At 42.9% G+C, this 27,230-nt stretch overlaps 1 protein-coding gene across 3 annotated transcripts; it reads left to right on the top strand.

Moving 5' to 3' along the window:
• The first annotated feature begins 9,174 nt into the window (after positions 1-9,174).
• Positions 9,175-15,508, top strand: ARL14EP (ARF like GTPase 14 effector protein). Of its 3 annotated transcripts, none has more exons than XM_071455260.1 (4): positions 9,175-9,309; positions 11,515-12,013; positions 12,889-13,016; positions 14,027-15,508. In XM_071455260.1, exons 2-4 carry the CDS (start codon positions 11,591-11,593, stop codon positions 14,253-14,255), a joined length of 780 nt encoding a protein of 259 aa, XP_071311361.1. In that variant the 5' UTR covers positions 9,175-9,309; positions 11,515-11,590; the 3' UTR covers positions 14,256-15,508. The 3 variants fall into 3 exon arrangements, with proteins under 3 accessions (XP_071311361.1, XP_071311359.1, XP_071311360.1); XM_071455258.1 differs by having other exon boundaries at positions 11,515-12,019; XM_071455259.1 differs by lacking the exon at positions 9,175-9,309 and adding an exon at positions 9,335-9,657 and having other exon boundaries at positions 11,515-12,019.
• Positions 15,509-27,230: the final 11,722 nt, after the last annotated feature.

Raw genomic sequence — 27,230 nt, 5'->3', positions numbered from 1 at the left:
TAAAGGGGAAAAAAAGCAATAAAAGCCACCATAAACACTGAGATTACATAAAAGAAAAGGAAATTATACAAAAGAAAAACAACATTTTGGTCACAATCTATTAAAGTGAATAATTAACCAACTTGTTGCAGTGTTATGTTTATGTTTTTAAAATAACATGCATTCAGCATAAAAAATGGCCCAAATGTTTGTCTCCTATAGCTGGAGGTCAACAAAACCATAAATACAAAACAAAACATAAAACCATAAAAACAAAACAAAACATGTTCTGAAAGGATTATCTGAATTTCAAATATCTGAAAGATGTGTCACTACACAGTTGTGAATACTTTAAAACTACAATTAAAATACTAAAAATGTAAGAAAAAAAAGGCAGTTTCTCCTTTGAAAATAAAAACTGAAAAAGTCCAAGGAGATATGTTCAAGCAGTTAGCAATTGTCTTACAACTGGAAACCTGAAATCATGTCCCCATGTCTAGACACCAGCTGGATAAGCAGATAATGGGAATCTTTTTGTTCCTGCCAAGGAATGAGCATCTGGATAAAACAGTACCACCCCCCAATAACAGAACTGTTCTTGGCACTTGGGAATGGCTTGAAGAAAATCTCAGAACCAAAATTAACCCCACATGGTGAAACAATGATTTCTCTGGGATTTCTGTCACCACTGAGCACATTTTATCAGCTGTGCAAAAGCCCTTGAGGCCTCCTAACAGGAGCAGAATTGGAGGAGGCTGGATGGCTCACCAACTACAAAAACATCTCAAGGAATTTTTAAAAAGTCTCAACCACAAGAAAAAAAAAAAAAAGATCAAATATCTTGCTACTGACTAAAAGAAATAAAAGTATATTCTAGTCTCAGTCACACAGCAACACTGATTGTCCTGCATGAACAGAGAATCAACACAGTGCCCTGAAAATGAAAATTTGGTACTGAAAAAGCAATTTAATTATCTGAGAATTACACCGAGCTGCTCCAAAGCAAGCAAGAGAAGCAAAAACTCCCAACAATTTGCTGACTATAAAGCTCAGGAAAACTATGGGCTTTCCAAACAAAAATTTATTTAAACAACGAATAATTTATTTTTCCACTGTAAGAGTGGTTCTACATCATAGCAAATTCACATTACTACCACAAGAAACAAAACCTTTGACATATCATACAACAAAGATTTCTTAGAGGACAAGGAATGCTTATATCAGAAATATTATTGGGGAAATGTGGAATTATGTCTGAATCAAACCAGCAGACTACAAAGCTGTGACTGCCTCAGAGACAGACATAGGAAAACCATTACAGATAAAATGAGAGCATGTCATTATGGTGAGGCTGGTACTCAACTTAGCCAGGGAAAAACTTAAAAAAGAACATTTGAGGCTGGCTGGAAAGAGAAGAATGTTATGACATGAAGGAGTAAAGCCAGCTGATAGAATGAGCTGCCTCAAGAAGCTGTTTGAAGAAATTCTAGAGGGTGCTCAGACATAGAATAAAAAGCACCCTGGGCTCTCAAAGCAGCTCACTGCTGAGCCTGGAGCAGGCTCCAGCTGCTCCTGGCACTGGACCAACACATGGAGCCTCCCCTCAACACTTTGGGGACACACTCAGAGGACAGACAGGACATCAGCCACCATGCTGGCATTGGAATGGCATTAAAACCCAGAGAAACAACAAGTCTCAATGTCACTGCCTCCACAAAGAAATGTTAATTGTGTGTTGCACGCTATCACCTTTACTGTATCTCAGCTGTCAATAAAGGCAGAAGATGAAAATTCTTAATTTGAAAAACCAAAGCTTACAATTACTGTCAAAACTAAAACTTTTTCTAGATCCTCTTTAGCATTAGTTACACTTTCTTTTGTCTGCACACCTGCTGATATTAACTTACATTCATTTCCTCTGGAAGCTGAGGAGTCCTCCTATGTTATTTGGATTCAATAAAATCTGGCAAGAAAACTTGCTGTAACTCCTAATACGCTGTACAACACTAGATAAATTGTAGCCTGACTCATATATTGCTTGGTTCAAGCATAATAAGCACTAGCCTTGGTTTGGCTTTGATACCCAAAGTACACCCACAAAGTGGGTCAGGCTGAACAGGTTCTACTGGGGTTTTTCCAGGGAGTGATAAACACTTGATTTTCCCTCCATCATTTGCCAGTCTTTCCTTGTTTAGCTTTCAAAACAATGACAGAGGATAAAGCAATCAAAATCTCATTTTCTGAACACTTTTTAGAAGCACAGCCTAATGCAATATGTAATGGGTTTACATTCATTTCTGCAAGTCAAAAACTGCTAGGATTAGACCAGGACTATTCACAGTAGCTGCTGGAAGCTGCTAACAGGCCTATCAATTGCAGAGAAATGGAGCATTTTCTCTCCAAATACCTAATGAGGCATGAAATCAGGGGGCAAACAGTGTGGTTTTAGGTCAGTGATTTGTCAGAAGGCCATAAAACTGATGGACAATGTAACTGCCTCCCATGCCTTGAGAAAAAAAAAATCACTCTCAAAAGTAAAAGCAGAAAAGATCTAAATAAACTTTATTTCAGTAAAGGTTTCACAGGATAACTGTCTTATTTCTAAAAGGATTTCAAGGAACCATGGTAATTCCCATAGCTACAGCTGACAGAAAATTTTGATGTACAGTGAGTCACAGAGCAGAGCACTGCAGAACAGTCACAGAATTTCTTGCAGAGCCCAACCCTTGCAGCAGAAGAGGACTGAAAAAAAAAAAGCCAAGCTCACAGAAACATTTCTTGTTTGGTTTGTGACCATTTTAATATCAAGACAAGAATATGTGCAACTCACTTCATAGTCAAATGTCAGAGGCAGTTTCTGACATTGCCTGCCTCAAACATTTCAGGACTTGCTGCTCCATGAGTGGAACTGGGGAAACGTGGTAGAACCCATGAGTCAGGAATAGAAAACTTGGCAAGCCAACATCCTCTTGCAGTAAAACATCCTAAAACGTGTGTCCAATGTGAATTGTGCAGCAACAAAACATTGCACAGGAGATCACAAGTCCACACTGAGGCTTGTGAGGTGCTGTTACTTTGCTACTGGTCTGCTCCAGGATTTCAGCAAGACATTCAACTTCTCTAAGTAATATTGCTGAGGACCTTCTCAATGAGATAACCAACTGGTGATTGTTAAGATAGACGTGATTTGCCCTGGAAAATATCCTTTTATTAATATGGTATGCATCAGCTACCCATAGTAGCAGTGCTATGCCAGTACAGCCATGTCAACAGAGGAAACGTTTGCCTTGAATAAAAATATCACAGGAAAATTTCTCCCTCTACAGACAACATCATACACAAGAGTTTCCAAAAAATGGCTAATAATCATTCATTGCTAGTTTTAGATTCCTTTCGTTTTCCACTATTATTATTAAACAGTTATTTTGCTGGATGGGTTTCCCAAAATGAGGGCTTAACTAGAGTGCTTTGCACTGGCTGCTGGCAGCCACAGAACTGACAATTCTTGACCTAAATGCTGATCTGTTCCTTTCTTCTCCTCAGCTTCGGTGCTCCATCAAGGCAGCCTTAATTGAAAGCAAACAGCATCAAAGAAATGCTGAGTAACCATGTATCAAGCCCTGCTATTTAACAGGAAAAAGCTGTGGAAGGCTTCCTGGAGTGCTGTGTGATCCAGAAACCCACACTCACACTGACATAAAGCCCACTCACAGATCATTTATTCATGCCCTCTTGGCTCCCTGGGATATGAGGGTGCACCGGGGAGAAGTAACACCCAGACAAATGATTCAGCATGCACCAAGTCAAAAAAAAAAAAGTAGGTTGCCCTTTTCGATTCCTCAATTCTTCACCAGCTGTCAGATTAACAACCTTCATTTGCCATCAAGCCAAGCATGGAGAGGACACTTTTCTTAGGAAAGGACAAACCCTAAATTCCTCAAGCACCCTAACCTGTTACCAGTGAGTAACCATTGACTGTCTTAGGGCTGTGCAAGGATTGGATGCTCTGGAAGTGACTAGAAGGAGGCTGAATGAGATTGCTTTCAGTAATGTCCCTGCTTTTTTCATCAGAAATAAATTGAATACCTTTGGAGATGGGTAAAAGAAACCCCCCAACATTGGGTTTGTGTCCCAAACTGGCAGCACCAAATCCAAGTTTCTGAGCACATTCCCTCCAGCCCCAAAGCAGGGAACACAGAATAGCAGCAGGGTGATGCTGCCCAGACAAGAGGAGCAGGCTGGAAGCAGCAGCCAAAATTCTCCTCAACACAAAGATCTCACCAGGCAGAGAATGTTCCAGGCTATAAATTTATAGGGACTGTCACGAAATCAGCCTGGAAAGGGCAGAAGATTCCCAAAGAGGCATCCCAAGGTCAATGCCAGTAAAGCAGAGGATTCTCTTCATGAGACAGCAACACTCCAAGTGTTGAGGGGGATTTTAGGTTTTTTCAGCCTGACAGAATTTCTATTATTTTTAGATACCCCAAAAACTCCACATAATATGAAACCACATATTCAACAGTTGTGTGCCAAAACGTAAATGTGAAATTAAATAATCAGAAGTCTTTATTAAATTTCCAAATGAAAATTTAAAAAAATAAAACAGAACAACTAGGCCAGAGACCAATTTAAGACACTACATGCATGCTATTTTACCCATAGCTAACAAAATAAAACTTATTAGCATGCTACAAAATACACCAAGGTAATTTTTAAGATTTTTTTAAAATGAGTTTTATGGTGTTACCCAGGTTTTCCATGACTTAAAGATATGGTGTGAAATAAACAGCTCTGTTTGTGACATTACTTGATGACTTTCAGATAAAATTCAGCACTTGGCATCCACTTTATCTACAAGGAAAACTCACACAGGCTATTTATTTCCCTTTTTCCATTTATGTCTAAATGGTCCCTACCAAAACTATCATCTTTTTTCTGCCTTTTTCCCTGCAGCAATTGCTCTCTGTATCTCTGACTTCATGTTTCTGAAAGAGTAGATGACAATACTTTATAAGAAAATCATAGAGAAACTCAAAGCAGACAACATCTATGCCTGCTTGGTGTTCCAGCACATTTTGTAGGAGCTAGACAGAGATGTTTGCCTTGAAGAACAGTAATAGGATCCCTGCTGTTAGCAAAAATATATAACCACAATTACATTGAGGTTGTTTTTTCCCAAATATGCCAAATAAAATAAAATGGACATTTTATTTCCATTTGACACTAAAGCTTAAAAAAAATCCACTTGATGAGATATGATCCTATACTAGTAGAATATCTTAGCCTGTTTCATTTTAATGAAAAACCAATTTAACAGCATCCTCCAACTTGCTTAGACTGAAAAAGAAATTAAACCTGACACTCTCCACTATTCTGCTGATTTCTAGACCAGACTAACTGCATATCATATAGGTGAACAGAATCTCTGGGAGGTTTTTAAATAAAGTGTAAGATCTTAAAATAATGCTGAACAATGGTCAAATGACAGACAGATAGGAAAAATTTTTGCTTGATAACCTTTGAAATTTGAAGTGAACTACCTGGAATTCATACTATATTGAATACAGCTACTCATGGCTTTCTTCTGAGTCTACCACAAAGCTTTTGGCAGACAGCAACAAATCTGTCACTGCTTTAAGCTCTGGAAATCAAGACAATAGAAAACCACCAATTTTTAAGTGATGATGTATGTCAGTACTGCTTTATGCAGTTTTTACACATAAGGGAATAGAGGGACACACAAATCACTGACTTAGTGAGCAGACACAAACTGGAGAGAGCAGGACTCGTGCTACTGCTCAACCAAAAATCCATCAAAATTTACCTTGCAATACATATCCCTTTGCAGCATGAGCTTTGACACTTTTTAGATACCCTTATGAGTGAAAATGGCAAATGGAGCCAACCTGCACTGGCAGAGAAACAAATTTAAATTCCCACCTGCCACAGCTGAGACAGCCAGGACCCACAGAGCGCCACCATCCAAGTGCAGAGAGTTTCAGCTCCTACAGAACAGCACCAGACCACCACAGAAGGTTACAAATACCTGCTCTTCCTGTCCTTCAGCCTTTTATACCCCTCATGCCCCGCACCTGTGTGATTGCTCAGCACCCTGGGCACTCCCTGGCTCCTCACCTTTAATATTACTCACCTGCTTTTCACAGGTGGAGACAATTAGGGATCAGGCTCAGCTGCAGCCCCACTCCCAATCACCACAAACTGAGTGCCAGTATCACCAGAATATGAGAATATTTCTACCACACCCAGTTCCAGTTGCCCTTCATCCTTATTGAGAATCCTTTAAATCCCAAAGCTCTGCCTCATTAAAGCACCATTCCATTTACACAGAGGACAGCTAATGTGATCAACCAACACCAGTCTAAATCCATGGCTGGCAGATTTGTTAATTCCCAAATAACCTGGAAGCAGCCCCATGCAGTCAGCCTCACATATTGACACTAACAGTGAAAAAGTGAACACACCTCACTGCCCTTCCTATATTTATGTAATACAAATTGATGTCACAACCTGTAGCTCAAACATCTCCCCTCATGAATTATTCCCCTCCATTAACTCCACATATTTCATCCCAAGCCACACAAGTCAGCAGAAGCAGCCTCACTGAGGCTTTCTTGAATGATAGCACTTCACAGTCTCTCTGTCACTGCTGACTCACTGCATGATTTAATACATGGAATTTACAACGGTTTTCTTTAGTGGTCAGATGGAGAAACAGCAAATGGCACAACCTACACGATGTTATTCTCACATATTAAAGCTTCACATTCCCATGCTTTAGAACCCTGGGTATCTCTTGAAGCAGGGATAAAATAATTTCTCCACAGGTTTTTAATTATTTCAGACCGCAATCCTACCAATTCTTCAACACTGTTCAAAAGGTTGGGTAAAAAGGTATCCTGATTTAGAGTCTTGCATTCTAAAGGCAATTTCAGTGTCATATTTCTAGAGGAAAATACCCTCTCCCTAATCTCTTTCCTAGTACTGACAAAGGCTACTGTAAATAATAGACTTAAAAAAAGAAAAAAACCAAACAAAAACCACTTTGCTGCTTTGGGTCTTTTGTGATGTTTCTACTCCATGTGCCCAGCTGGCTTCAGTAATTAATTTCCTAATACATAAAAACATAGCAAAAATATACCAAAGTGATAAAAACCTACTGCTAGGTTTCAAGAGAGCACCTAGCACCATACCCAAATATTTATGGGTAAATAAAGCTGAGCTTCTATTACCCAAACTGCTGCTTCATCTCAGTCCCAAATGATTTATTTCGAACTAAGTGTCAGCACAGCCGTGAAACCCCATGGAATTCACTGTTCTGGTGCTTACACCAGTTCCTATGGCTCACTACAATTCTCTTTTTTAGGTTCTTGCCATGCCTTTCTGTATTTGCCCTAAGAATCGGGTTCCTTACCATTAACACCCACTGGAGATCTGTTGGAAAGCAATTATTTAGTTAAACCAACAAAACCTTTGGATGGGTACTAAGAGGTAATATGAGGCTTTATTTTAGATATCACTAGTACCATCATAATTTGAAACATTTTAAATTTAAGCCACTTACCAGGGCAACTGTGTTCTGTTTTTTCTTTGAAATCTAGAACTAACTTTGTTCTAAAAACTAAAAACTCCAATAATAATCAGGCTGTGCTGTCACTATTTAGACGTGGACCAAATGAAGGCAGGTCAAATTTTCCTATCTCCTCCCTGATAAATCCATTATTGTCCTGAAGGATGGAAGAGACCTTCAGGATCACCACACCACCGAGGCACCTCTTGAACACACAGCAGAATTTATTTTAAAAAGCCAACCAACCAAAAAACCCAAACCCAACCAACCAAAAAGAGTAACTTTTGAGGGACGTTCTGGTGACCAAAAAACAGTGACAGAGTTTTGAGGGACGTTCTGGTGACCAAAAAGGAGTGACAGACTTTTGAGGGATGTTCTGATGACCAAAAAAGAGTGTCAGACTTTTGAAGGACAATCTGGTGAGCAAAAAAAAAAGACTGACAGACTTTTGAGGGACGTTCTGGTGACCAAAAAAAGAGTGACAGACTTTTGAGAGATGTTCTGGTGACCCAAACCGCGTGTTGGATCTTTTCCCCTGAATGAAGAGACAGATTTGAGGAGGGTTTTATTTATTTATTTGTTTATTTATTTATTTAAAACAAAGAACAGCTTTGGTAAGAATCGATTTTGGGGTTGGGGTGACATGAGAAAGAGAGGCTGAGGGACCTGGGGGAAGCACAGGGTATCCCGGGATAGCACAGGTGACACCGGGGACAGCACAGGGCATTCCCAGGACAGCACAGGGCATTCCCAGGACAGCATAGGGTTCCCCGGGATAGCACAGGGCATTCCCGGGATAGCACAGAGCATTCCCAGGACAACAGAGGGCATTGCTGGGATAGCACGGGGTATCCTGGAGTAGCACACGGCATTCCCAGGACAGCAGAGGGCTCTCCTGGAGAGAACAGTGCATTCCCAGGATGGCACAGGGCATCCCGGGATAGCACAGGTGACACCTGGAACAGCAGAGGGTATCCCGGGACAGCAGAGGGCATTCCCAGGACAGCACAGGGCATTCCCAGGATGGCACAGAGCATTCCCAGGACAACAGAGGGCATTGCCGGGATAGCACGGGGTATCCTGGAATAGCACAGGGCATTCTCAGGACACCAGAAGGCACTCCCGTGATAGTACGGGGCCTTCCGCGGACAGCAGAGGGCATTCCTGGATAGCACAGGGCACTCCCGGGATAGCACGGGGCGTTCCCGAGATAACACAGGGCACTCCCGGGATAGCACGGGGCATTCCCAGGATAGCATAGAGAACCCCGGCATAGCACAGGTGACACCCGGGACAGCACGGGGCATTCCCGGGACAGCACAGGCAACTCCCGAGCCCCGGCACGGTCCCGGCCCCGCTCAGTGCCGGTCTCCCTCAGCCCCGCCGCCGCCGCCGCTCTGCAGCCCGGGAGAGCCTGCAGCGGGCCGCGGCCCTCCGCTCACCGGCCGTGCCGGGGGCGTTCGCTCAGCACCGGCCCCGGGAAACACCGGGAAATAAACACCGGGAATCGCTGGGAAACACCGGGAGGCGCCGGGAATCACGGGGCCCCTCAGGCCGGGGCCGCCCCTCCGCGCCGCCAGGTGTCGCTGTGGCCGGCCGCCCGCCGGAAGCGCCGCTCCGGCCGGCCCGGGCTCTGTGGCGAGGCGCCGTTGATGGCCGCCACCCGCCGGGCTGCGCGGAGGGACGGAGCCAACGGCCGGAGCGGGACAGGGCCCACACGGCGGGACACACACAGCGGGCAGGTACCGGCACGGCGGGCAGGGAGCGGGGCGGCCCGGAGAGAGCAGAAGGGCCGGCCCTTCCTTTCCCCGGACGTTGCCAGGCCGGCGTGGGGCGGCCTCGTCCTTCGCCTGCTGCCCCTCAGGGAGCTCGGGTGTGCGGGGAGCGCTGGGTTACATCGCACACACAAACCCCGGGGGTTGGGGTTTGCAGCGCTTTTCTCTTTCCGCCAAGGAGAACTCACAGTAAAAGCAGCCGTGTGCTCCTCCCAGGCGGAGGAGAAACGCTGCAGCTTCCACCAGGAATTGCTGTGGATTAATGGATGAGTTCCCCGTGTTCCATCAGCAGTGCTGTCCTTTGAACAAAGCGAGGTGACAGACTTGTTGTGCTTTTGTGCAGTTTAATATCACATAGGGAATATCACATAGCATAGTACAGATACCACGCATTGTAATAATTATTTGGTTTGGGGCTTTTTTCCTTAGAAGACAAATTGGGTTTCTCAATAAGAACATCTTCTAAGAGTCCTGACTTAAAATCCACGTGCAACTGTTGAAAATTCAGACTATCACTTGTATATTGGCATGGTGTGTTTCAGCCACACACACACACACGAACCCCACCTTCCACAGCAGGAATGAGTCTAAAATGCACATTAGCACTTGAAGCAGGTTGGATGTAACAAACTTCTTTGAGAAAAGTTACTTGGTATTGCCAGAATTGCTCTTCAAATGTTAACTCGGCTGCGGTGAACTTTGGTCATTAACAGCTCCCGTTACCTTGGCTTGAAACACAAACTTTGTGCAGCTAATAATTAAAGATTGTCATTAGAGCTGGTTCACTAAGATGGTGAAGTTTGATAGGTGGTCTTTTAAAAAAAGATTAAAAAATCATTCACACACTAGCTGCTGTGAAAAATTTGACTCTCTCCCAGACACAACCAGTACACTGCTTTTCCATTTTTCTGGGTTTTGCCTTTGCAGAACAGGGTGTAGGTGAACATAAGCATTCCAATTAAACTACACCCATTGTAATTAAGGTTCTTGAAGGATTTGAGAGCAAGTGATTCCTTTCTTTTGGTAGAAGTTTGGGTTTTACATTGTGGTGGAAAATAGTGCAAGATGGGCTCATGCTCTGGTGTGTTAGGGCCAGCACTGGGCTAGCAACAAGCAGGGTGTGACACCTAAATTATTGTTACTTTTAACCCAATAACCAATCACCCGTGCCCACAGTGTGGACTTTTTTATTCAATTACACAAAACCACCCAAACCCATGGAAAAGAAGGTGAAGAAGAAGGACCAGCCTCCACCTTAAAACCTCCATCTTGCTTTATTTATATTACTATATTCTGAAACCTTAAACTCTACATTTTCAACCCTGTGATATTACACACTTCTATCCAAACTCCACACCCACAATCCCAGTTCTGTCATTCCATTTTGGAAGCCTTCTCCACAGCCTCAGGTCAAATGCAATGTTCTCTTGGGGGTCAGTGCCTGCCAGCACAGAAAGTCCAAAATTCTCAGCACCCAGGGTTCCAACATCAGTCTGTAGTGGCTCACTTGGCATCTGGTAATTTAATTTGGTGTGTCTAACTGTGAAATAACAGCTCAACAGAGGGCTGCACACAAAAGCCACGTGACCCCAAAAATGCACACATCTGGAACTGCCAGTCTTGGTGCATAGCCCAGCCTGGCTCTTGGAAAGGCTCAGGTTGATCCAGGGTGTTTACCTTCACCTGATGCACGTGGGAAGAACATACAGGAAAGTGCTGCTGGATGGGAATTGCTGACTGACACCAGCCAGCCCACCTTCTGCAGCTTTTTTCCCCCTTTAAAAACTGCTTAGATGAATTGTGTAGCCATCAGCAGTCCCTTTCTGTGGGCAGCTGCATCTTGGCTAGCAGGGATTGTCCCAAGAGTGGGGGTCCCCAGGAAAACCAATGACCAGATCTGTGTCAACAATTCATCCACATTGCTCCCAGATTGCTTTTGAGACAGTCATGCCACTAAACATTTTGAATAGATACTTACTTTAGCCCAAAAAAAAAAAAGCCTCTGAAAGGAATATAAAATGCATGGTTTAGTTCCAGAATAAATTTTAGTTTTATCTGGACTAGAAGGCTATATTTTCTTTACATGTTTTTTAAATTACTTAAATCCAGTATGTCAGGCTTGTGGAGAAAAGTTTGCACTGGAAATCTGATTGATTTTGATGCTTTCTCTAGGGTGATCTTCACAGAAACCTAAAGGCTTCAAAGATTTATTTTGGGCAAAATAAATGAGTTGTTCTGATAAAGCAAGATGGATCCTTGTTCAGTTGGAGTTCAGCTCCAGGCCACCAGCGAGTGCCACAAGATCTATTACACCCGTCACACCGGCTTGAAAACCAAACAAGATATCTCTTCATCTGACCTCCTGCTGCTGCAGCTCAGGACTGGGATAACCCTGTCAGACAACAACACAATCTGCTTCCACCACGCCAAAATTTACATTGAGAGGTTTGAAGACTTGCAAAAATCCTGCTGTGATCCCTTTAACATCCACAGGAAACTGTCAAAGAAAAACTTGCGAGCGATTGACTTGGATGACGCAGCTTTCCTGAGCGCCAAGTTTGGAAGGCAGTTTGTTCCTGGTTGGAAGCTTTGTCCCAAGTGTATGCAGATCATCAATGGAAGGGTGGATGTGGAACCTGAGGAGCGACAGAGGAGAAGGCTGGATCCAGATGTATGTGTATGGATCAGTTTTCCCATCCCCTCTGAGCTCTGCAAGCTATTACACTTCATAGAACTACCACATAAACTGAATTTTTCTCACCTAGAAATAAGAAAGGATGTAGTCTTTTAGATGTACAGGGGTTTACTGTATTTAAACCTTTGTTTGGAGAACCTTAAAATCTTCTTCTCTAATTAAATAATAAGGCCTCTAAGTTTTGAAAAATTTGGTCTACTTATAAATTCATGTGAATGCCAGACTGCTGCTGATATTTCAAGCTGTTATTCAAGCCTTGCAAACAACAAACTCCCGTGCTTGAAACTGAGCACTGCAAAAGGTGCTTCTAAAGGTGTCTCTTCAGTTAAAAAGGAAAAGAAGGCATTTTCTGCTGCAGCTCATTATGAAATGAGCCTGCATTGAGGTGCATTAAGTGTACTGCTGTTGTGGTGTCTGGGCTGTGAAGGCCGTGGCATTTGGTCAGGGACACTGATGAACGGGTGTGGGAGGACACTTCTCCAGGTGCTGAGCTGGGAATGTGGCTGGTGCCTTGCTGGCTGCAGTGTTCAGGCTGTGCACAGGGAATCTGCACCCTCAGCAAAGAGGAGTTGCACCCTAGGAGCTGTTCCTTCCCCTGCTGTATTTTTCAATTATGTGTCAGGGCGATTGGGAGGATGATTTGAAAGCGTTGATTAAAACTGCCACTACAGAGCTTGTGTTGCTGGGGTCAGAGACAGGTATAGTTCTCCAGCATAAAGATTTTAAGTTGTTCCTCCTGGGAAATCATAGAATCATAGGTCAAGAATTCATCTAAGTTATTACAATATCCTTGACTAGATATTTTCTTAAGATTTGTATTTCTAATGAAGTGACATTTTCTCTTCCTTTAGGGGCGTACAGCCAAGGCTTTAAAGTCTCTCCAGTTTGCTAACCCAGGACGACAGACTGAATTCACTCCAGAGACCAGTAAAAGGGAAAAAAGAAGGCAAACAAAAATCTCAGTGTTTAATTCAGACAGGTAATTTGTTAGCTCTATTTACATGAACTTTCATTTGAAAATAAAATAGCCTTGATGGTCAGCCTGTTACATTAGCTATGTGGATGTTTGTGTGTGTATGGATTGGGTTCTTGGTTTTAGGGATGTTGAAGATCCCTCTCATTCCTGAGAGAAATAAAAGAGAAGATAAAACGTTAGCTTACAGTTCATATTTCAGGCAAACTCAAAAAGGTGTTTGTGAGGCACAATACTACACAGACCACAGATGTAGCTATTAATACATACATAAACTAAAATTCTGATAATAAGATAAATTTGAATACAGTAAGATCAAGTAGGCTACACTTAAAATATTGGTCATCATCTTTCTGTAAACTCAGTAGTTACACTGGGTAAACAAAAGCCTGCAAGTTAGGACCTTACCTTCCTTTTGAAAAACAAAGTTAACATCCAAATTGGATAATACTGGATAACACGTTACAACCTTCGAATGTGACTGATTAAAAAAAAATCGAAAAATAGAAAAAAAATTTCCACTTGTCAAAATATACAAGAAATAATCACATCAGTGTGTTGTATCCCATTAAGTGTAAATGTACCAGACAGAAACAGACACTAAATGTGCTGCTCACCAACTACACATCCTTCCCTCTCCCTCTGTTTCTCCTGCTTAGTTTGGGCACAGAATGGAGATACAATTTTTTGGAGATGCAATTAGGACTGACAAACATTACCAAACACAGTAAGGTATCTTTGAGATTGACAGTGTTAAAGTGAGCACCCGAAGAAAGCAAACTCCCCTCCTGTCCTGGTTTTGCATGGGAAGCATTCACAGAAGTGATGCAAAGCTTTTAGCCCCTAGAAGGCTGTACACAGCTCTGTGAAAAAACACATGCAAAAGACAAAAGAAAAACTTCTTTCCGGGAAGTTCCTTTTTTCCTTCCGGCCTAAAAAAATCTCAGCAACTTAGCATCAAAACAATGAGGGGATTTTAACACGGAAAAAAAACCTGTTTGTTTTTGATTGCACAGGCAAGTGATTCCAGCCAAGAGCAAGGTGTATGACAGCCAGGGGCTGCTGCTGTACAGCGGGATGGACCTGTGTGACTGCCTGGACGAGGATTGCCTGGGCTGCTTCTACGCCTGCCCCAAGTGCGGCTCCAACAAGTGCGGCACCGAGTGCCGCTGCGACCGCAAGTGGCTCTACGAGCAGATCGAGATCGAGGGGGGCGAGATCATCAGGAACAAGCACGTGGGCTAGGGGCCATCCTGGCCATTGCTCCATCCTGAGGGGATGGGCCATGCTCTGGGTAAACACAGCACATGCAGGGTTTGCTTTACTGTCATCTGCTGGGACTGGTCAGGACCCACGGATGAATGCGCTCACTTTCACAGTCGTTTCAGTGTGGTTATGGACATAACCATGCTGCTGTGTTTGCACTGCAGTCAGGCTCCTTACTCATGCAGGTAGGATCTCACTGAACAGCTGTATTCAACTACAAGGTGCTCAATTCTAATGTGATCTGTCCTGAGCCACTCACTATTCTTTCATACATTGCTCTGTAGAATGTACCATCTTCTGTGTATCCCTCATTTCTCCTTCTCAAATCCAGGATCTCGTGGGTTTTAATCTGTTTTATGTCAAAGTTCTCAATGAAATTACATGCAGTATTAATAGAGCTCTCTTTCTAGTATTAATAGTGAATACTGTATTTTCTATAGGGTATTGAAGCTACATCTGCTAAATCCAATCCTGTTCACTTAAAAAGGAGTCAAAAGCATTTAGGTGTTCAGGTCTCATCCCAGTTACTGGGATTTGAGGTCAAGTTATCCTTATGAATCCATAAGGATATGAATTCTTATTAAAATATTGAAATTAACCTGTCAAGGCACTGTGTTAAAGTATTACTTCTTACTTTGTTGATTTCTGTAGAACAAAATTAAAACAATTTTGCTCTGTTACCAGTCTGTAATTGGACTGAACCAGTACTTAACAGCCCTCTCCCTGTTTTTCTGTCTTTTTACTGATTTTTAAAGTTTATAGGCAGTTGAAATGAGTTTGAGTGTCTCTTTCCAAACCAAGATGATCTAGACTGTTACCAAAAGAACCCAGATGAATGGAAAGGATCTTTAGTTGATACATTCTCTGTCCTCATAATATTAAACTTTTACACTATAAGAAGGTTTATTGAAAAGATTTTGTAAATTAAGTCTTAGTAACATTTTTATTCTTTGTATTTTTGTTGTGTTTTGTATAAATTTCCTATCCTTTGGTGATTTGGTTTGCTGGGTTGCATTTTTTCAATAATACTGTTAAGTTCTTGCAGACTTACTTGGTAAAGTTGTAAAACCTTGCAATGTGCTCAGCAGTTCTTCTTCTGTTCTGCTAAGCGTCCTGAATGTTGCCTTGCCAAAATCCAAAGTTATACTTTGAGTTATGCTGACAGATGCTGGTCCTGCTGGAGTATAAGCACTGAGATGCTACATTTTTATTAAATCTGTTCTAAAAATAAATCAGACTCTTTTTTTTTTGTCAGAGCATTGGCAGCTGTTGCAGTGGACGTCTCTCATTGTTTTATCTCTTAAGCAATCTTTTCAGTCAGGTGAAAATATAAACAGGTAACTTCCAGGAGAGTGAGAGGGGAAAAATGGTTGGGTTGTCTCATTGACATACATTTATTATTTTTTTAATTAGACCAGAGTTGGCAGTACCCACTGTTAATGAACTTAACAGGCTTCCATGTGGGTGATGAGTGTAACCCCTTCAGGTCCACAGCCAGATTTTGGATTCACTACTTAACTAATTAACTACTTAAGGTGCCTAGAGCATCTCATGATTAGAACTGCATTTCTGCACCTCCATGAAGTCTGAGCAAAGTTAGTGCATTCAACCTCTCATTTTACAGTTGCACCAGCAGGGGATTACTTTCCCAAATAAAACACTTGTTTCTTAACAATGCAAATAGTGACTACTGTCCCTGAGGACACTTAGGGTTTGGGCTTTTTTCTGGTAAAACAAATGGTATTTTGGTGTTGGCTGTTGCCATGTCCTCCTAACATATTTATGACATTTCCATTTAGCTGCATTTCCTAACATGCCTAGGCTGTAGTGTGTCATTAAGTTCAGTAGCGTGTTTTTATACAGTTCCACATGCCTCACAACCATTTTCCTCTTAAAAGACATTGTTACAAGTCAAACTTTGCTAGATTTAACCTGCTTACAGCATGAATTTCTCTTTTTGCTGTTCTTATAAAGACCACACAAACTATTTTGTCATCCTTTAAAGTGAGGGCATGTGTGGGGAAGCAGATGTCCTTCCCCATCTGCCAGAATTACTCACAATTAAGCCTGTTAAACATGACATTATTTTAATAGAGCCAAAGAAAACAACTACTTTCCACAAAACCCAAAATCCAGGTGTACCTCAGTGGCTGTATTAAAGCTTGCCTTTTGCTATTAATTGCAAAAATTTATGTCTTGGCAAAGTTTACATAGTAAAGAGACAAAAATCAATGATAATAAAAGATTCTGCTTTATGAAGAATGCATATCCCATGAATCAGTTTGGGTTTATTGAGCAGAAGCTTCAGAATGGTGTAAGAAACCAAGCCAGTCCTTAACACTCCACTTTCTCACAGAGAGCAAACTTCACTTCATGTTTAGAAAATGACCCTGTGAGAATTGCTGCACAAACCTGTGGTCAGACCAGAGACAGGATGTGCCCCTTTGTGAAGCTGAACATTTAAAACCAATGAGCTATCCCTTGGGATTATTTGTGTTAAATACTCAACAGCATAGTGCAGTCAGGTAATTAACTCAGAGAAGCTTTACACTAACTTGTTCAGCATTATGCTACAAAAAGACATTTATCTTTGGGAGGATGTAATAGCCTTATCCTTAGACACAGCATGGATCTGGGTTTTGGTTTTTTTAATCAGTTAAATTCATTACTTCAGTAACTAACATAAGACAGCTTCTGACTTTTGAGTCTCTTACCATTCAATACATCAGAAAGATCTGGAAGTGGACAGACCTACACAAAAATTGTGATTTTGTAAATCCAGAAGTCAGAATTAAAGCTTCTAAATGAAAAGAAGAAGGTCAAGGTGACAAATATATACCTATTTGAGATCTGTTTTCATATTCCCTTTAGCCTTTTCTCATAGGCATTACTCATACTAGCCAGAATGGACAACTGCACCAACTCTCACTGAAACCCCATGGTGACAGAGCTCCAGAGAGGTAAAGTGGACATCTGTCCCTTGGTGTGTGACAGAAACAGCTACAGCAGTCAGCATCAAGACCTTAAGAGTCCTCAGTCTCATGGCAAAACACAAACACACCATCTCCAGCTTTGTTTTCCCCTAAAATTCCCAATTTTCTTTTGTCGTATTTGTGTCTCAAGAAATGCACTTCCAGCATTTCTCAGCTGATCTCTCAGTGGAATATAGGGTGTGCTGACATATGGTAGCTTGTCACTCGTGATCCAGGTCTTTTTCCCCAGTAACTCCTCAGCAAACATTCTGAAAACTTTGTTCATCTTTATACTGGTTTCTAACCAATACCACACTAATGCAACTTTAAATAAAGGCCCCTTCAGACACTTCTCTCTAAATTATACATTCTCTTAAAGGCAGATAATGGCACAGGAGCAGTTCATTGACATTAATATATTCAAAGATCATTAATTACAAGTTGCATCTAATATTCACCAAGGTGGAAGCCATAACCAGAACCACTGTTATTAGATTTCAAATCAAACAGAAACCAATTAGATCTCAAATCATCAGCTGCCCTCCAACATGTATTAAAAAAACATTGTAGGGAGGTGTGAGCCCTTGCCATTCAACTGTCCAGTTGACTGCTGGAAGGAGTTTTGTGCCACTATCCCACTCTGAAGTAGGGAATTTCCACGTTTCTAGTCTCTCACACCCAGCAGAGGGCATCAGCCTACTGCAAACCTGCCCACGAGTTCTGTGCTGCACCTGCAAGAGATGGGACCCCAGAGCTGGGGGATTCCTCAGAGAGGAATTCATGGAAGCATTCAAAAATCGAGCACAGGAGGAGAAAAGTGTCACCCACAGCCACGAGGCTGCAATAAAGCTGACTCGGGCACAGGATTTGCACTTCAGAGAAATTGATTTGCTTTTTGGGCTTGCTAAGAGCTTTGCAGCCAATCCCCAAACAGCTCGATGATTTCTAGTTCTTCCAGAGAAGAACAGCACATTTTAATAGATAGATTTGAATTTTACTTTCCACTGTGAAAGTTGGGTTTAGATCTCCTGCCTGAACATTGCCTCAGAAATGCAGTGTTGGGTAGCCAAGGAGGCACTCACAGCAGGGCCCTGCTCTCCTGACAAAATGGAAAACTTTCCACACAAGCAGGGAAAACTTTCCACACAAGCAAACAGGGACAGCATTTTCCCAGAGCAGCAGCCAGAAGCAGTCTAGCCTGAGGCTGGGGTAAGGAAAAGACAAGAGAGGGACTTGGCCTGCTTCTCCCACCATAACCAAGTGGTGAGAAAATTGCCCTAATTCTTCTCTCCTTCCCTTCAGCAGCCCTGTGCATGTACTCAGCAGCAGATGAAACCTGGATCACACACTGAGTGACTTGCCTTTCTGAGCTCCACTCAGGACAGCATTAACAACTTTGGTCCCAAGCTCAGCTCTCCATCTCACCCACAGATGTCAGCATCCCCTACTGCAACCTCCTGAGAGAGGCTCCCTGCAGAGCTCCAGCCTGCAGCCTCAAGTCAAAGCAATTCTCTTCTATCATCTTCTGAATTGTTATTCTCCTTGTTATTCTTTCAGTTTTCCTTGCATTTTAACTGATAGCTCTACCTGCTTTTAAATTGATTGGTTTAGCTGCTGAATTAGAGCCATGAAGTAGAAAACAGGAACATATTAAAAAGAATATAAATATATGTATGTATACACCAGCTGTGCAGCCTGGGTAAACTGGTTACCAGCACCATCACAACTTAAATTCTCAAAGAGAAACCACTGGGAATTCAAAGATCCTACTTCATTCACAGCTTTTAAGGCCTCACAAGTCATCTGAGAAACCTTTTAACATAACCACTTGGCTTAAAGGTAGAAAATAAGATTTTAGCAAATGTCAGTAACATAAGTTTTCTTAATTCACCATTTCTTTTTCTAGTTAATTCTGCATTAGAGTACCTTATAATCCAGGTGAGAATGAGTTTTCTTCTCACTTCATCCATTCTCTGTTGCAAGTTTTTTAAGCACACAAAAAAAACCACCTACAAACAACCCCAAACCCCACCCTCAAGCCTCCAAGCTGCTCCTCTCCTTCTGTTTTATAACATGGCAGTGCACTCTCAGCTGTCTTGCTTGTCAGTTTTCAATCAGATGGGCTGGATCTTGACAGCTGGCTTCAATGCTCCTGCAACTTCTCTCTTAACCATCTCTTTTTAGCAGTCATTGTAATTAGAGTCATTATCTTTTGGCTTAGCTTTCATTTGTTATCTTTGTGCTGCTTCCTGGGAGTTTCAGTTCAATCTCTAAAAAAAGAGAAAGAAATCAGAGCTAGTTCTCTGTTAAATACACCTGTGGTGCAGGATGCCAAACCTCCAGCAGGCTCCTGAAATTGTCAGCACTGAGCTGCCCTGTTCCATGTCTCACCAGTGAGCTCCAAATAACAGTCCTGGGGCTTGGAGTGGAATTGCTTAGAGCAGTGAAGGAAGCCAAGCAAAGAGGTGTGTTCTGCCCAGGTGAAACATGTCAGCATGAAATGCTGGGACTGACAAAGCTGTTTGGACAAAGTCACCTCTCACCCTCACTGCTTTTGTGTGAAACAGGAGGAGAGATTGTGCCCAAGATCTTGTGATCCTAAGGAGCCACCATGGAAAAAAAAGCAGCTACAGAGTGTACACCTAAAATAAAATCGCCTTCTGTTGTGGGATTCCCAAAATAAAATGCTGGGTAACCTTTGCAGGATTGTTCCCTAAAGATCCACAGAAGCCTAAAGTGCCAAATGCCTGGATCTGAACTTCAGTACTTATGTTTCCCCCAGGATGAGGCTCGGAGATGGGGACAGGGCAGCCAGACAGGCACAAGCAGAAGAGATGACTTTGCTTCTGCTTTCTGTTGGATGTGGTCAGTATAAACAAACTGTACTCATGCAAGTTGGTTATATCTCCAGACAAAACCAGAATTTGATTTTTTCACAAGAGAAGATTTTATTTCTTCCTATTGGGTTTGAGGGTTGGGTTTTGCTTTTATCAAAAAACCCCAGAAAGGCCAAATTTATCCAGCCTAGCCTCTCTGTTTTATGACTCCCCTGGGTTAATTTTTTGTCTGAGAGCTGCTGACTTCTTGAAGTACAGATTGGGCTGGCTGTGCTTTGGAGCAGATGAGGATGCAGGGCTGCTGTGAGAGGACATCTGTCACAGGAGCTGCTGCAGAACATGTCTGCAATTCCTTCTGTGCTGGGAGGGGCTGCAGCACCCAGCTCTGTGTGCACACCCCATCCCACCAGGCACCTCTCCTTGTCCACCCTCTGAGCACATCCTTGGCTATTTGATTTTTCCACAAGTTCTATTTCTGCTGCAGAGTGGCAGAACCCACCTCACCAACATTGTACCTGTAACTTATTTAATTTCTGTCTGCACAGTGCTCCAAATGGTGCGGGGCTGAGCCAGATCTCGGTGATGTGTCTGTGTGCACACATGTGTGCTTGTAGGGCTGGAATGTGCAGTTAACCCAGCCAAACTGGGTGCATTTCCTCTCTCAGAAATACCAGATACAAGTGGCATGGCTCTAAGTTGCCACTGATCTGGATTAGTTTGAATCTGCCCAAGAAGGAAGAAGTAAAACCACTTTTCTGCCTGAGTGTGTGTTCTGTCCCACAGGCTATGAGGAAAGGGCACCTGCACTCCATTGTATTGACCTTAGTAATTATTCAGTAGTCAGACACCACCATGTGCAACAGAGCTGCTGGAGGAGCAGAGCTGGAGCCCTTTCCCCTTCCACATCTCTTCTTTCCACTGACACCAATTATTATTATTATTATTATTATTATTATTATTATTATTATTATTTTTTTTTTTTTTTTTTTTTCATAATATTTTTCCCACCCAGCTCTGGTTGCTGGTGCTTCTCACATGTCCAAAATGGCTACAGACATTTCAACTTTTTTTTTTTTTTTTTAAATTTTTCTCTTTTCTTTGATGGAATTGCAGACAACATTTATATTTGACTAAAAAAAGCAAATAATGCATGTCAGAGCATGCATGAGGGAACATCAAATTTATTTTTTTTTCCAGTTACAAATCTATTCCAAATAGGGTAATGAAATGAAAGGATAATTACTAGAAGTGCAAGGCCAAGGTTATGCTCAGAAATGGTTACCCTTTCACTTCAAAGGGCTGTCTGACTAAATAAAACCTTCCTGTGGGGCAAGTGACCCTGCATTTCTGCAGGTATCCACAAGCAACGTGTCTGGCACTACAAGCAGAGGGGCTCTTCCAGTATAAACCATCACTTTAGGAAAGGGGACAAAGATAAGAGGCTTTATCATTGATTGATAGTTGTACAAGTTCACTTCAGGATAGGATATTAATTAATTATACATTAGTAGTTTTGAATAAGCAGAATCTTAACTCCTTTTAAATAGTAACGATGGCAACCTAGTCATACTCCCTCAGCAGTGAGCTTAGTTTGAGCTGCCATTGCTTTGATAAACAACAAGCAGCAAGATAAAGAAGCAAAAAGGTAATTCCAGTGTTCTGAGCAGTTCAGAACTGCTGGAATTCAGGGGCTGCTGTTCCCCAGGGGGGGAGATCAGATAGGGTGGAGGAGCTGCAGAGCAAAACCCTCAGCCCACAGCAGCTGTGGTGCCCTCCTGTTGCCACAGGCAGGCCCAGGGGCCCAAACAAATTGGCACTGGTGATGTGGCTCTGGCTGTTCATCCCTGTTTTGGTCCCCAGACCAAAACTGAGCCAAACCAACACACGTGTGCTGCACCCTGAGGGCCCTTCAGCTGCCTGCAGGAACACATTCCCTGTCCTTCCAAAGGGCAAAGGAGCTCAGCCTGAAACACTGCCACAGGGACCTCCCACCTTCCTGCATCCTCCTATACCCAACTGGTTCAGCTTTTATATTTTTCCCATTCTGTGCTGCTTTAGTGTGTGGGTCTGAGCTTCACATGAGGGGATGGTGAGCTCTGTGCACAGAGCAGGGAGACAAAACAATTCCTGCTCCAGCTGGGCACCAAGGACAAATGATCCCAATCTCAGCCCCAGAGCACAAACCCCGTGGGCTGCAGAGAGAAAAACAAGCAGGGTGGGACTGCAGGGGCTAAAGCTGGAATGGGACAATGAACTGCAAGATGCAAATGGAGCAGAACTGATCCCAGGGAGAGAGCCCGGGAGCGCTGGTGCATTTTGGGGCCATTTTGGTTCATCTTGGGTGCAGGCCTGGCTGGGCTCTGGTGCTGCCCAAGGTGGATCCATGGAGGAGATGCTTTGAATCAATCCCTGCTTGATTCTTTAGCTCTGCCCAGCCTCTGCTCTAGCTCCAAGGCATCACCCCATGGCAGCGATGGAGCCATAGGGACAGCCCAAGGGGGAACTGGGGGATCCCCTCTCCCATGGAGGGGCTCTCCCTCTGAGAGGCTTTGGCTGCCTCCTGACAGGAGTGTTGAGGTGAGCCAGAAGATCTCAGAAGTGAGAAGTTCCTCTTCCAGAGCTGATTCCCCTTCCTGGGGAGCAGCACAGCCGTGCTGTCCCCCAGCTCATCTATTGGGAATCAGCCATGGCCGCAGTCCAGCTGTGCCAGCTGTGCCAGCTGTGCCACCCACACACAGCACAGAACAAAAAATGACTTTCCTGTGGCACACCACACTTTTATAACAAGCACAAAGTATTGTCACCCCCTCTCTCACTGCCAGCACCCTGGGCAATGGGGCTTTTTCCTTCAGCTGCCTCAGAGAAGGCTAAAGAGGATCTAAAATAGCTGAGAGCTGTGGGAGCTGTGGCTATAGAGGTCAGGGTGCTTCAAACGTCATTCAGATTAAGTCATGGACTCCCACCCTTCAGAAATCCAAACCTGCTGGCAATTCCTGCCTTTCTCCAGCAGTCTGTCTGCTGCTGTAGTGCTTCAGCATCAGAAATCATTAGCAAGGTTCTGCCAATCTCTTTTATTTAAATGCAGGAAATAAAGCAGCAATCCTTTATTATTAGCTGCTTTATTGGACTGGTAATAGTGCCTAAAAAGGGTTGGGACTCCAATTTGCTCCACTTGGAACCACTGTTTGCTGTGAGAGCACGTGGCCTCATTTCCTGCAAGGCTTTCAGAGGGACAGGGACTGAGGCTTCATCCTGCTTCATTTGTCTTCATCTTTTTCCTGGAGGTGCCTGGCAGGCACTGCAAAGTACCTGTTAACTGCACCATGGGAACAAGCCTCACTTCAGTAAATGTTCCCAGCCCCTTGGGTGAAAATGCACTGGTTTTGGCTGTGCCCACTGGCTTTGCCCTGCCAGGCCCCACAAAAAGGGTTTCATGAGGTTGTCCTGGGAGGCAGCTGAGCCCCACTGAGATACACACCCCAGATAACACAGAAGGGTTCAGGCCCTGGTGCTGTTAATCCCCTTGTGATCCCCTAATGAGAAGCCAGATGGTGAAAATAAACATACAGAGAATTTGGTTTATAACATATACATTTTAAACAAATATAATAGTATTAATAACAATATGAATGATAATAGTGATGATGATGATAATAATTATAGTAATGATAACATATTTCTATTAAGTGATAAATTATTTTATTTCTCATGTCATACATCCAAAACATTTATTTTGCCCGCATCCCACAGTACCTGAGGCAGACAAAATTGCTCCTCTGTTTACAAACTGGGTAAATGGGGCAGAACAGCAGACCAGGAAATACTGAGCCCTGTGGAGCAAACAGGGAGTGGAAAAGCAGCTGAGGTCAAGCATTTCCCTCATTCCCTGGAGGTATTTCCCTGTCTCAATGACTGGAGGAATAATAAGTGAATAAATACAATGTCTTATTTAGCTGTGCTGTTGTTGGAGCCCTTTGTCTGCAGCGTACTCAGGAAAAACTTTTGGATTGATCTGGAGTGCACAAGCCTATTTTCTATTAAAGTGTATTAATGCCAGGTTCTGTGCAATTAGTGAAAAGTCAATTCCCATTACTAGTTAACATTATTGAGCATCTGCTTTCTTTAATAAAAACCTATGTCCAGCATAAAGACAATAAATCGATAGGCAGCCACTTTCTAAATCTATTCTGTCTCCTCCAAAAATGCAGAGAGTGCTGCTGTTTGGAGTCAGAATGGATTTATAAGAGATCCCCTGCAAGTCTTTTTTTTTTTTTTTATTTAAAGCTTTGCTTTTTTTCCAAGAGCTGTACATGTGCAATCTGGTGTTAAATTTTACATTCATTCAGCAGCATCTCAGAAATCGGAGAAAATGAGAGAAATTAGAGAGTCTCACATGTTTGAATCAAATATAACTAGTATGATTTCTTTTTCTGTGAGGGTGCTGAGGCCCTGGCACAGAGAACTCGTGGCTGTCCCACCCCTGGAGGTGTCCAAGGCCAGGCTGTGGTGGGATGCTCATGGAAAGGGATTCATTGCATCCTACCATGGCAGCAGAGACTTCTGAGTGCCAGGAGCTCGGATAAAAATCAGATCTGCAAAAGGGCTGCTAGGTGTGTTTTTAAGCTTCTATATATGCAGGCTTCATGTCTGGTTAGCCCTGAAATAAATGAGGAATCTTATTTGAAATTAACAAAAAATAACTAAAACGGGAGGGGGGGAAAAAGCCTTGTTTTTCTTTTGGGTGAGAAAAATGAAAGCTAAAGGAGAATTGAGAGGAGGTGTGAAAGATTTATTGTTCTTCTCCTGATGTTTCTTTAGTTTACTCTGGGCTTTCACTTTCCCCATGGAGCTGTAAAACCCCAAAGGCTGCTGCTCAAAAGGGAATAAAAGGCAGCTGAAAGGCAGCTGCTGTCAGTGGCCTTTTTTGTTGCTGTTAATGTCACCTGCAGGACCAGGGGGAAAGCAGTGGCTGGGTGGCAGAAGGAGCTAAAGAGGGCTCAAGGAAAGCAAATGGATTTTTCCTTCATTCTTTATGAGAAGCAAGGAAATAAAGCTGCTCTGCCTGTTTTAATGATTATTTGCTAAACATCCGAGCAGCTGAGTTGTTAGTCAGAATGAATGTAGATGAAATTCAGGCATAGACAAAGCTATTTGTAGGAATTTGGTTTTTATAGACACTTTGGCAGTACTTTTTCCCCAGAAGTATTACATTTTGATTTAGCTGAGGAAAAGGAATTGTATTATGTGATTTAATTACATGATTGTGACTCACACTTTGTTACAAATACTAAGCAGTGAAAATGGGAGCAAAATGCTAGCTATCTGTTAGGTAAACATGTTCTTTTAAACTGTTGGCTGAATTTGAATAATGAATAAATTGGAGCAAATGGCAATCTGCTTGTAGAGGTTTCAGAAAAATAAAGAAGGGCTAAGCTCAAAAGGTAAATTATTAATGTTGGTATATTCGCTTTGTTCCTGTTATTTATAACATAGGAAATGTGATTTGTGTGCATGTGTCATTTTAATATTAACTCACTTGCCAGCTCAGATCTGAAATAATGAGACAGATGCAAGTCTTTCATTTCCAGAGAAGCATTTTTAATGCAAATGAAATCAATATGGTCAAACATTCTGCCCAAAGAGGAGCTAAAGGCTGGGGTTTGGGAGGGTTTATACTCTTCATTTTCTCCACCTGTGGTGGAGCAGACACATGCACACATGGAAGAGGATGGTGGCACCAGCTTCTGCTCCTGAGTTCAGCACATGCTGGGCTCTTGTCTGCAGCCAGCTTGATCAGGAGCAACTACAGCACCATAAGGAAAAAAATTAAAAATCAGATACTTGGACACAGCTGTGTGCAGCCAGTGAGTGAGAGCTGATGCTCTTGGGGAAGCCTGCCCAATGCTCTGGTGAGTCTGCAAGGCCACAGCAGCACAGGAGCACTCAGATCCCTCCTCCTGTAAATGGGAACATGCCAATTACCATGGAATTCTTCTTGGGCACCAAAGGGAAGTGGCAGACTGGTTCTCACACGGCTTTGAAGCTGCTCTAAACAAGGAGGGAAACTCCTTGATTTGTGAAGGAAATCCTGTAGAAAGCTGGGGAGATCCCTCCAGAGAGCAGATCTGCTCTCAGGATGCTTGCAGGGCTGCAGCTCCTTCTTGGGTTTTGTGTTGCTGAAATGGCTTTTGAGGTATTAAAGAGTCCTTTTTCTCAGCCCCACAACTGAAGAAGTTGAGATTGCTCAGTTCTGCTTTTCAAGGTTGTTTATTTTCTCTTATCTATTCCATTTTTTCTCTGAGCTGCTGAGACCTGTCCAGCAGGTCGGTTCATGGCACACTGACCACCTTGGGGTGGTGTTAGCTTTTTATCCTAAGAACTACATGCACTTTATTTACAATAATTTTCCAATACCCATCACCTCTGTTAGACAGTCTGTCTCTACTCTAAAGCAATCCAGAAGTGTCACCATCACAGCAGAAGATGAAGGACAAGAAGAAGAAGAAGGAGAAGGACAGGACATGCCGAGATTCCTCCATCTTGCCTCTTGAATCCCCATTCTAAATCCCCAAAATTCTACTTTTCCACCCTGTGACAAATTCACCATCATTCTACTCAAACACTTGTGGCTTGTATCTCCTCACACAAGGTTGGGAATTGTTTCCATGGGCTAAAATCAAAGGCACAGGTGTTTGTGACTCTGTGCCAAGGTCTCTGAGCCCCTGCCAGGGTCCTGAGTCCTCCAGGGCAGCCAGAGGAATGTCCTGGGTCCTGACATCTCCTCTCCCTTCCCTGCTCATGGTGCCCACTGTGTTTGCCCCAGGAAGGGAGCACTGGTGAGCAGGCCCTGCCACCATGCCCTGTGGAGCATCCCTTGTCATTGTGATATTTTATGGAAAATCCCTTTGCCAGGATTTTTCTCCTGAGAAGCTTCAGAAATTAAATGTAAATAATGATTATCTGATGGCTTGGAATGTGGTTTGGAGGCTGCTTACCAAAGGTGCATCTTGGATCGGTTCCATGTGAATTGTTTTTAATTAATGGCCAATCCCAGTCCAGCTGTGTCAGACTCTGGTCAGTGACAGGTTTTTATTATTCATTCTTGTCCAGCCTTCTGATGTGTCCTTTCTCTTTCTTTATTGTAA

This window comes from Agelaius tricolor, unplaced genomic scaffold, assembly GCF_023055355.1.
Source record: "Agelaius tricolor isolate 1412-34295 unplaced genomic scaffold, bAgeTri1.0.p SCAF_46, whole genome shotgun sequence".
NCBI lineage: Eukaryota > Metazoa > Chordata > Aves > Passeriformes > Icteridae > Agelaius > Agelaius tricolor.
Note: the sequence above shows the minus strand (reverse complement) of the source record. Positions and strands in the feature narration are given on the sequence as shown.